The 11856-nt window shown below is 40.7% G+C and overlaps 1 protein-coding gene across 3 annotated transcripts in view; it reads left to right on the forward strand.

The window, feature by feature from the left end:
• The window catches only part of LAMP3 (lysosomal associated membrane protein 3), a 29606-nt gene extending 20687 nt beyond the window's left edge, over positions 1 to 8919 (forward strand). The window contains exons 6-7 of one of the 3 annotated variants that reach the window (XM_032803851.2): positions 4107 to 4267; positions 6564 to 6648. In XM_032803851.2, the coding sequence (XP_032659742.1) occupies positions 4107 to 4246 (140 nt within the window). In that variant the 3' untranslated portion in view covers positions 4247 to 4267; positions 6564 to 6648. Of the gene's footprint in view, positions 1 to 4106; positions 4268 to 6563 lie in introns of all 3 variants that reach the window. The other 2 variants (XM_032803849.2, XM_032803852.2) reach the window with 2 other exon arrangements.
• Positions 8920 to 11856: the final 2937 nt, after the last annotated feature.

Below are 11856 nucleotides of genomic sequence, written 5' to 3' on the forward strand. Positions count from 1 at the left end.
ATGTTTTCTTTTGTTTGTTTTAAACCTGCTGCCTATTAATTTCATTTGGTGACTTCTAATTCTTGTGTTATCAGAAGGATTAAATAGCACTTCCTGATTTACTTTCTCCTCACTAGTCATGATTTTATAGACCTCTGTTATATCCCCCATTAATCGTCTCTTTTCCAAACTGAAAAGTCCAAGTCTTGTTAATCTCTCCTCATACAGCACTCTTCCATGCCCCTAATCATTTTTGTTGGCTTTTTCTGAACCTTTTCCAATTCCAATATATCCTTTTTGAGAAGGGGGCAACCACATCTGCACACACTATTCAAGGTGTGCACGTACCATGGATCTATATAGAGGCAGTATGATATTTTCTGCCTTATTATTTATCCCTTTCCACATGATTCCCAACATTCTGTTTGCTTTTTTGACTCCTGCTGCGCATTGAGTGGATGTTTTCTGAGAACTATCCACAATAATTCCAAGATCTTTTTCTTGAGTGGTAACAGCTAATTTAGACCTCATCATTTTATATGTATAGTTGGGATTATGTTTTCCAATGTGCATTACTTTGCATTTATCAACAATGAATTTCATCCACCATTTTGTTGCCCAGTTACCCAATTTTGAGAGATCCTTTTGTAGCTCTTCGCAGTCTGCCTGGGACTGAGCTATCTTGAGTAGTTTTGTATCATCTACAAATGTTGCTGCCTCACTGTTTATCCTTTTTCCGAGATCATTTATGAATATGTTAAATAGGACTGGTCCCAGTACAGACCTCTGGGGGACACCACTATTAATCTCTCTCCATTCTGAAAAATAACCATTTATTCCTACCCTTTGTTTCCTATCTTTTAACCAGTTACCAATCCATGAGAGAACCTTCTCTCTTATCCCATGACTACTTGCTTTGCTTAAGAGACATTGGTGAAGGACCTTGTCAAAGGCTTTCTGAAAATTTAAGTAAACTATATTCACTGGATCCCCCTCATCCACATGCTTGTTGACCCCTTCAAAGAATTCTAGTAGATTGATGAGGCGTGATTTCCCTTTACAAAAACTATGTTGAGTCTTCCCCAACAAATTATGTTCATCTACGTGTCTGACAATTTTGTCCTTTACTATCGTTTCAACCAGTTTGCCCGGTACTGAAGTCAGGCTTACCAGCCTGTAATTGCCGGGATCACCTCTAGAGCCCATTTTAAAAATTGGCATCACATTAGCTATCCTCCAGTCATTTGGTACAGAACCTGAGTTAAATGATGATTACAGCCTACAGTTAGTAGTTCTGCAATTTCACATTTCAGTTCCTTCAGAACTCCTGGGTGAATACCATCTGGTTCTGGTGACTTATAACTATTTAGTTCAGGGCTTGGCAACCTTTCAGAAGTGCTGTGCCGAGTCTTCATTTATTCACTCTAATTTAAGGTTTCGCATGCCAGTAATGCATTTTAACATTTTTAGAAGGCCTCTTTCTATAAGTCTATATATAACTAAACTATTGTTGTATGTAAAGTGAATAAGGTTTTTAAAATGGTTAAGAAGCTTCTTTTAAAAATTAAATTAAAATGTAGAGCTCCCCTGACTGGTGGCCAGGACCTGGGCAGTGTGAGTGCTGCTGAAAATCAGCTTGCATGCCACCTTTGGCACGCGTGCCATAGGTTGCCTACCTCTGGTTTAGTTTATCAATTTGTACCAAAACCCCCTCTTATGACACCTCAATCTGGAACAGTTCCTCAGATTTGTCGCCTAAAAAGAAGGGCTCAGGTTTGGGAATATCCCTCACATCCTCAGCCATGAAGACTGATGTAAAGAATTCATTTAGTTTCTCCACAATGGCCTTATTATCCTTGAGTGCTCTTTAGCATCTCGATTGTCCAGTGGCCCCACTGGTTGTTTAGCAGGCTTCCTGCTTCTAATGTACAAAAAAATGTTTTTGCTATTACTTTTTGAGTCTCTGGCTAGCTGTTCTTCAAATTCTTTTTTGGCCTTCCTAATTATATTTTTACACATCATTTGCCAGAGTTTATGCTCCTTTCTATTTTCCTCACTAGGATTTAACTTCTACTTTTTAAAAGATGCCTTTTTGCCTCTCACTGCTTATTTTACTTTGTTGTTTAGCAACGGTGGCTCTTTTTTGGTTCTCTTACTGTGTGTTTTAATTTGAGGTATATATTTAAATTGATCCTCTGTTATGGTGTCTTTAAAAAGTTTCCGTGCAGCTTGAAGGGATTTCACCTTTGGTGCTGTACTTTTTAATTTCTGTTTAACTAACCTCCTCGTTTTTGTGAAGTTCCCCTTTCTGAAATTAAATGCTACAGTGTTGGGCTTCTGTGGTGTTTTCCCCGCCACAGGGATGTTAAAGTTAATTATATTATGGTCACTATTACCAAGTGGTCCAGCTATATTCACCTCTTGGACCAGATGCTGTGCTCCACTTAATCAAGAATTGCCTCTCCTCTTGTGAGTTCCAGGACTAGAGGTTCCAAGAAGTAGTCGTTTAAGGTGTCAAAACAGCAGAGAATCCTGTGGCACCTTATAGACTAACAGACGTTTTGGAGCTTGAGCTTTCGTGGGTGAATACCCACTTCGTCAGACGCAGGAGGTGTCAAGAAACTGTATCTCTGCATCTCGTCCCCTAAGATCACATGTGCCCAGTCAATATGGGGATAGTTGAAATCCCCCATTATTACTGAGTTTTTAATTTTAATAGCCTCTGTAATCTCCCAGAGCATTTCAGTCACTTCACCATTCTGGTCAGGTGGGCCGCCGTATATATCCCTACTGATGTATTCTTATTATTAGCATGGAATTATTATCCATAAAGATTTTATGGTACACTTTGGTTCATTTAAGATTCTTACTTCATTTGATTCTATGCTTTCTTTCACATATAGTGCCACTCCACCACCAGCACAGCCTGTTCTGTCCTTCCGATATATTTTGTACTCTGGTATTATTGTGTTTCATTGATTATCCTCATTCTACCAAATTTCTGTGATGCCTATTATATCAGTATCCTAATTTAATATGAGGCACTCTAGTTCATCCATCTTATTATTTAGACTTCTAGCATTGGTATATAAGCATTTTTAAAACTTGCTACTTTTTAGCTGTCTGCCATTATATGATGTAATTGAATGGGACTTTTTTTCATTTGACGGTTTCTCATCAGATCCTACCTGTATTTTATCATCTTCCATCCTCTCCTCTTTCTGGGACATAGAGAATCTCCATTAATAGATCCTCCCTAAGGGATGTCTCTGTCCAAACCACGTGCTCCTCCGCACCTGTCAGCTTTCCCCCAGCCCTTAGTTTAAAAACTGCTCTGGGACCTTTTTAATGTTTAGTGCGAGCAATCTGGTTCCATTTTGGTTTCAGTGGAGCCCAGCCCTTTTGTATAGGCTCCCCCTTTGCAAAAGTTTCCCCATGTCCTAATAAATCTAAAACCCTTCTCCCTACACCATCGTCTCATCCATGCATTTAGACCCTGCAGTTCTGCCTGTCTAACTGGCCACGTGTGAGGAACTGGAAGCATTTCAGGGATTGCTACTATGGTGGTCCTGGACTTCAATCTCTTACCTAGCAGCCTAATATTGGCCTCCAGGACCTCTCTCCTATCCCTCCCTATGTCACTGGTACCTACATGTACCACGACCACCGGCTCCTCTCCAGCACTACATAAGTCTATCTAGATACCTCAAGAGATCTGCAACCTTCGCACCAGGCAGACTATTAGGCAGGAGTAACTGAAAGCTGCACAGCAGAGGTTCTCTTTCATGTCGGATACTGGTCTTACTCATTATTTTTAACCTTGCACTGTATGCATGGAGTGCTTCACAGGTTCAAGCCATAAATGTGTATCAACAGATCTTTTTTCCATGTGTGTATGTGATAAAGCAGAATAGATTCCCCACAAGGAATATAGCTATTTCCATGTAGGCAAGTATGTTTTTGTGAGATGTGATCCCTCCTTAAAGAAAAACATACTGAGTTCAGCAATGACATAGAGTTCTGGGTTGTCCTGGTAGCTATGTTCTAAAAGTATCTGCGTCGGCTTACATTCTAGGAGTGTGTTGTTTTGATCTAATGCCTACTCTATATTCTAACTTTAATTGCAGAGGAAGAATGCTCTCTTGACAGAAACAGTAGAACAATCTCTGTTGCATTGGGCCTGAGCATCCTGGGATTGTTTGTCATTGTGCTTGCCTTGGGGCTCATTTCCAGAAGAAAGCCAAATAGAGGATATGAACGCATCTGAATTGCCCACACACTTCAAAATGTGCGTTGCAAGTATAGAGACCTTGGGAATCTTGGCTTCCAGTTGTGAAACCTATACAAAGACCTATAGTTTTAAATGGGATGAGGCCATGTGTTTAATGCACATGCACATGCAAGAGGTACCACTTAAGATCTTATGTGTTCTTGAAAAAGAGCCAACAAAATTATGGGTGCTTAGAAGACAGAACAAATGATAAAGGGATGAGTCTAGGAATATGCTTTTAGGGTCTAAGGAGATGGTTAACTATTAGGCATGCAAGACACTCTCTCACAAGACTAAGTCTATATTCACAGGAGATTCTGTAGAACCAGTGCTTGGTGATGCTTTTATGGGAAGCCATGTGTGCAGAAGCCCTGGGACAAGTATCATCATGGTTGGACAGGTTGCCTTTGCTTCCCTCCACAAAAATGTGCACACTCATCTTATGAGTATTAGGGGTAGTATTATACTAATCTCTTCCCTTTCCTACTAATTCCATTGGTGAAACAGAGTGACAGGTCCTGCTGTGGCAATGTGAGGTACATATTAGAGCTGTTGCACTTTCACAGACAGATCGGGCTGTTTTGATGCCTACTCCAGAGTGAATGCTGGATAATTTTCTATTTTCTTAGGGGCTTTATTTCCATTTCAAAAAAAAACATAATAAGGAATAAGAAATATATCTAAGACAGTGGATTTCTTTTAAAATGTCTGCTCTAGGGGGATAGAATGAGCCATCTGTGGCTATAAACAGCATGTCAGTATTAACCCTATATCACAATACAGCATAGAGAGATCTAACACAGAAGGGCAGAAAACATGGGCTAGTGTCGTGAGACTTTACTGAGCATGTGTAGGTTGAGGTAGGGGTGAGTTCAAGTGGGTTTGAGGATCCAGTTAGACCAATATTTTAAGACATTTTCTCTTGAGAGCTCATGAGTAAAATCACTTCCTATTCAGAATAGTTACAGTTATTGCCACAAAACTCAACAATTGCCACGCTGAGGTAATGATGATACTTTCTCCTATTCTAAGTACAGGAAGACACCAAGGTTATTAAAAACACACTATCAGTGAATATTTAATATTAAATGGTGTCAACTGCAGAGGGCCCACAAAGGTCTGGGAACAAATGAAGATGAACTTAAGCTACATTTTGAAGGTTCTTGTGGGATTTAAATGGTGTGTAGGCCCTCTGCACAAGGATGAATTTCATGCTTGTAAACTGAGGTGCTGGATCTGCATATGGAGATAGTTTAGATTAATTTTAAAGCATGCTGTACGTAATGCTTTGGTCTCTGTTTCCTACTAATCAGGTGATTGAGAGATATATACAGTAATTGATTTTGAGATGATTTTAAAGTGGCATTTTTTGGTTGATTTAAATCTTCATCTTACAAAAGATTTACCGAGTTTAAAAGACAAACATACAAAAACCAAAAAACCTGACCCACTGTGACAAAACACATCAAAGTGAGGAGAAATTAAATATGAAAATATTTTAAAATGAGAAAGTAGTATAAAAATATGAGAACAGTAAAAATCCTCCCTACTAATAACGGTAACAAGCTAAGTTTTGCTGTGAGTGGGAGTTTTGCCTGGATAAGGACTGCAGGATGAGAGCCTAGAAAAATATGTTGTACAAGGAATTCTTCATCACTTAGTTTCGTTTGAAAAAAAAAAAGCAATAATAAATAGATAACATTGGGCCAATATTTTATACCGCTTAAGTAATACATTGATCTGGAGTAACTTCATTTACTGCAGTGGACTCACTCTGGATTTTCACCAGGGTAACTCAAATCAATATCTGGCCCATTTTGTTTAAAGTTTAAAAGTCATTTTGATATTTTACTACTGCTTAGTTAAACCATTATTGCTTACTCACTTACACAGTGGAGGAGAAAAATTCCCTCCACATGGATGCTGTGATGTGGGGCTGGCCTGTGTTATGCAGGAGGTCAGACTAGATGATCACCATGATTCACTCTGGCCTTAAAATCTGTCTATGAAAGTAACAGTGCATTACCAGAAATGTTCTCTCAGTTTGACTGTAAAAATGAAAGACTATTTTGCAGCACCCATAAGTCCACAAAAGTATCAAACTAAATTTAAAACCAGTCAGCAAAAGGAGAGGTACTTGGATATCTTTGTAAAGCAGCATAATAAGCAGAAGAGATATGGTCCTTTCAAACGACTGCAACTGATCAAATGATTCTAATGTTCCAGTATTCAAAGATCACTTCGTGAAGGGCTGAAAGATTCAGTCAGTGTCGGCATCACTAAATTTTACCCAACATATTTTTTCCCCTTCTAGTGGAGGAGTGCGCAGCTGACTTCAACATCATTTTTCCTGAGATCGGTTTCTTCGGGATCTTTATTGCCGGCGTCTTGGCACTCATCCTATATGCAGTCTGCCTTAAGCGTAAATCGTCTGTGTACCAGAGAATCTAGCGGATCAAAATAATTTCATATAAATAATGAGAAGCATTTCATGAAAAGATTTTAGAATTTCAGGTCTGCCATAATTTTCCTTCTAATAACACTGTTAGAACAATGTAAAATGCCACAGTATTTTTAGTGACCTATTTCAATTCAACTGTTTGTTTTTACAACACAGTTTATGGATCATATGTAGGAAATGCGTTAATATAAGGAAGAGCATAAATTTGAAAACTGAATTTATAAAGAACGTGCAATGTAACTATTATTCTGTCAGCACGTTACTGGCATTTTAAGGGCATAATCCTGCAGGCTACTGAAGGAGTGTAGCATCTCACAGGATCAGGTCGTAAATTGTCCTGTCTGGGTCCTTTTAAAGTTTTGAATGTATAAATTTTGTTTGTTTTATTCACAATTAAGGCTTTGAATAGCTGCAGTGCAGCGTATTTAACTGATCTCCTTTCTTGTATGTTCCTAGCCATTTGTTAGAATCTCAAATATTGGGTTTCCTCGTCTGTCCAGTTTTTAACCTTGTATCAATGGGAACCAAAGCATTTTCTTGTTATGTTCCTTGCCTAGGAAACTCTGTTACTATTCAGTCTTTTAACATTTGATACCCAGTTGAAGAGAGATCTATTCACTCTTGCTTTAACTGGTCTTAATTACTAATAATTTAACTGAGTTTCCCTGTGCAGTGCCCTGTGCCATTTTTATGGATGATGCAAAATAAATACATTTTATTGCATATTTTGGACTAGAATTATAAATCAAACTGTTAGTGGTGAACAATGTTTGAATTCATGTTTATCTTTTTTTTTTTTCCTGGTGTGTGGGGGGGAAGGGGAAGATCTTTTCTTATTTAAAAAAAAAAAAGAAAAAAAAAGGCTAAATGCGATCGTTTTCCATGCAATGAGTAAAATGATAGATTTATACTACCTAGCACTGGTGCAGCGTACAATTCAAATGCAGCCATAGGGCCAGATCTATAGCTGGTGTAAAATCAGCAAAGCTTCATTGAAGCCGTTGGAGCTATGGCCATTTACACAAACTAAAAAGCCAGTGCAGATACAATGATTTTTACAGCAGCTAAGGTGTCAATGGACCTTCACTGCTTTACAGCTGCTGAGGATGTGAATCTATTCTCTGACAAGCAGTAACACCCTATCGACCCAATCCCATGAACAGATGTTTTCAAGAGGCATGAACAAATGGCAGTAGAGATGTAGGTAGAGGAAATTGCTTGGTCAGGAAGTGTTGAGTTTTATGGGAAGTAAGACTAGGCAGCAAACTTGCTGCCTGAGTTGCTACATGCAATTTTTTGACAGCTGCTCATGCTCATTTCCTGCCAGAATTTAGCTTAATATTGGTGGGTGGCTTATCTTCTGAGAAATTGTTTATATAATGTTGTTCTTAGGAGCTTCCAGCTTCAGAGGGAGGAAATCTACAGATTTAGTGGCTCTTGGTTGCAAGGTTTTGTTGCCAAATGTTCTTTTTGAGGAAATATTCCATACGAAGTATGGGTTGAAAAGGAGGAACACGCAGTGAGATTTTTACGATCTTACCGTATAATATTCTGTATATTGGACATGCTGTCACACTAACACCTCTATTGACGCCATCCATTTCTTCTACTATTTGCTTTTGCTCATCTGTATGGATGATCAACGCTGACAATGCTACCTAACCTAGTGGCCCCACTCCTCCTTGTAGTTGTTCTTTGCCAACATCTGCCATTTGTCCAACATCTCGCACACAGTATAGGATCATAGACGCTAGAAACAAAAACACTCTGCTAAAATCCCTAACTCCCTTAGGCGCCACTGAAAATCACAACCTAGATAATGTACTACATCCTACTGCAAATGCAGCATACAACCTAACAAGAAAGGGCGTATCACATATTATACCAATCCCATACTTGTTCTTAGCCAAAAGGCCAATAAGATCATAATGCAAAGCTTTATTTCCTTCTGTCCCTTATTTCTCCACAAAGGGCAAATAAAGGCCAATCTAAAAATTGGCTGCGAAGTGCTGCAAGGAGAGTGGTGGGAGATTTAAATGTACTTCTTGAGACTACAGACACCATTAGCTTATTGACTTTACTCCTTAACTGTTATCCTGCCATTATCAATGGGTCCCAACATAATTACTCAGTTATGAAAATTGTGTATGCTCTGTACTTTTCTACTGTTGGAGTTTCTGTAATAAAGATTGTTTTCAGTCATTTTCAATGTGTGTGTTTTGTGAATTTGTTGCATCTGTTGAGTGCTGTTACATTGTGATGGGGTTTACAGACCCCTCACTAAGACTAAAGAGTATTGGGTGAAGAAGGCCCTGCCCCTCAGCAGCTGAAAAGCATGCTCCAAATGATGGTCCTGCTTAAAAGGAGACTCTAAGAGGCAAGCAGGGGGAGTGGGAAGGAGAGGCTAGTTGAAGTCTCTAGGACAGAGGGACCTACAGGGGAAGAGTCTAGACTGGGTAAGTCCCAATTGGGAGGCCAAGGGCCTGACCCCCTTTTTCTTCATCCCTGCTAAGGGGGAGCAAGCAGACACTGGAAAGTGAGCTGGGAAGACCCAACTGACTGTTTTAACTATTTAGGCTGTGGGAGAGATCCTCTGCTGAGAGGGAAGCTGAGTGCCATGACCATGCCCCGAACTCAGGAGAGAATGGGCCAGGGAGGAAGTAGCCTAGGGGAAGCTGGGCAGTTGTACCAGCTAGAGATTCCCTTCCCCCTAAGTTCCTGGGCTGGGACACCCCCCTCCCCTTTTCCCTGGAGGCTCTGCCTGACCAGAGGAACCTGTGGAGCATTAGGGAATGGTAGACTGTAACTTGACCACTAGGCCTTCAGATTGCCTGGCAAGGCCATCCCAAGACTGAGACTGCTGAGCCATGGCCATAAGGGGAGAAGATTTGGTCAGAAGAGTGGGAGGAGAAATAGATCTCCTCCAATGGCAGTGTGAATCTGTGAGGTAATATGAGTACTATGAACTTAGATGTTGGAGTCAGTGCTAGATGAAGGTACTAGGGGAGGTAATTTCCATCAGCAATAAGTCAGCCAGAACCATTAGTGCTTGATTGTTGGTGCCAGCTCCAATGTCCACACTACCATTTTCAGGGTTGACAAATCTGTACTGGACACATGGACCAGGATATTCTTAGTGCCCTTCAGCACTGAGCCAGAAGTTGAACCAGTAGCACTTATCCCTGTAGTAAGAGCTTTGTGCTCTGAAGGAAAGAGAAGATGAATAGCTCTTCTTCAGCCTCTAGACTTTTCCTTTCTCAGGGGAGGAAGATTGGTGCCAATAACCATATATGATCTAGTGGTCTGATTTACCTTGTCTTTGGACAACTATTAGGGCTGAGCTGTCTTTGGTGGCTGCTTCATGGCCTGTAGGTGCCAGATCAGACTTCTTACTGGTACTGGTCTTGGGAGTCACTTCTCAGCAGCTGCGGATGCAGACACAAACTGGGGTTTAGAGGCAGAAGCTCCCACCTGGGAGTTTGATGCCTGTTCTTCTGAGTCTGAAGTAGTCCTTTTAGGTTGCTCCAGACCATATGTTAGCTGGCTGTCTCTAGATTTTCCTCATTTTAACGAGAACAAATGGCAGATGGAGCAATAGTCAGGCACATGGCTCTCGCTGAGATAACTAAACAAGGGCTATGATCATCTGTAAGCGGAATGTCATAGGGTTGATGCCCAAATGGTTCAAATCTGTCACGTGAGTGGTTTTGGTGCAGAGTAATGAGAGAAAAATAGGGGTTTGGGGGTTTTTGTGTTAAAGAAAGGGAAAAAAGCAAAGGGGGGAGGAATCTAGTGTTTTATCTAGCTAGATAAAATTGGATTTGGTGAATGTGTTAAGGGTAGCAAGCAGACACAGCCTGGTTCTGTCTTGCTGCCATGGGCAGGGACAGGGTACTGATGCATGGTTTAAGCCCTAGGTTGTGGAGGGGAGACATGCAGAACATAGGTCCAACGGACACAGCTATGCAAAGATTTCAATCATGCACATGGTATGCATGCATACATACAGTGGGATCCACACAGATGAATACTTGAATGGATTTGTATTTAATCATATAACAAAAAATCATTACGTCAATGTACAAGAAATATGGTCTATACCAAAAGAGATTACATAAAGGATTGCTTATGGGTCCCCCACTCTTTCTCTCAGCTTTCCTCAGGTCAGTGGTCTCTGCAGATCATTGTCAGCGATGGAGTGACGTACTTTTGCTGCAGGCATGTTGGGCCACAGGAACAACTCTGTTGGTAGCCGTGCTTTCCCAGCCAGCCACAAAATACCCAAGAGTTCACACTTCCTTTCCTCTACTGGCCCCTTCCTTCACCGCACCCCATGTAACTTCCTGATCCTCACACCTGAGCATTCTAAAACACGTTATTGTCTCATCTGTTCAGATGCTTACTTCACTGTTTATTTAAAAAAAAATTAAAAATGAATAGGCTGCAGTTACTCTCCTGTTTTTCACAAAGAACAATATAAGGTTGTGAAAAAACAGGAAGCTTTTAACATGAAAATCAAAGTCCATACAGATCAGGGCCACAGAAATGTGGTTTTGGCACACATCTTTGCAGGGACTTTCCTATTTCCCTTAAATTTCAAATGTATAATGCATATGGAGCTTACCAATATTTTAATAGTTCTAATACTGTCTACTCTATCATGACATGGCAAGTTTTAGTATCTCTCCTCTTCTTAAGTGTAACCCTTCTGCCCCTCTGAGTTGGCAGCAACAAGGGCCAGGTTCAGTATCCAGGGGTTCCGTTTCAATAACACCATGCATAAGCGGCTCGAGCCCCCATCCAGTGACCTGGGACACTTACATACCATACCCTCCTGGGCGCCTCTAGGAGGCAATACTTCCCCTCTCGCAAGCACGGAGTCTGAGTGTAGCGAAATCTTTTTAATAAAGGAAGGAATCAATGTGGCATCCCATTGGAGAAACACCACAAACAGAGTTATAACACAAACCATAACCACCCCCCCAAGTACATTTGGCAATGTCCTTTCCCCCTTAGGGTCTTAAGTCCAATCACTCCAAAGTCCAACAACCCAAAAGTCTCTGGTCAATGCCACCCCAGAATTCAAGAGTCTATCTGTAGAGGTCCCTCCCCCCAGCCTGGGTGAAAGGGGCACCTTACGTGGTCC

This window comes from Chelonoidis abingdonii, chromosome 8 (genome assembly GCF_003597395.2).
Source record: "Chelonoidis abingdonii isolate Lonesome George chromosome 8, CheloAbing_2.0, whole genome shotgun sequence".
NCBI classification, from domain to species: Eukaryota; Metazoa; Chordata; order Testudines; family Testudinidae; genus Chelonoidis; species Chelonoidis abingdonii.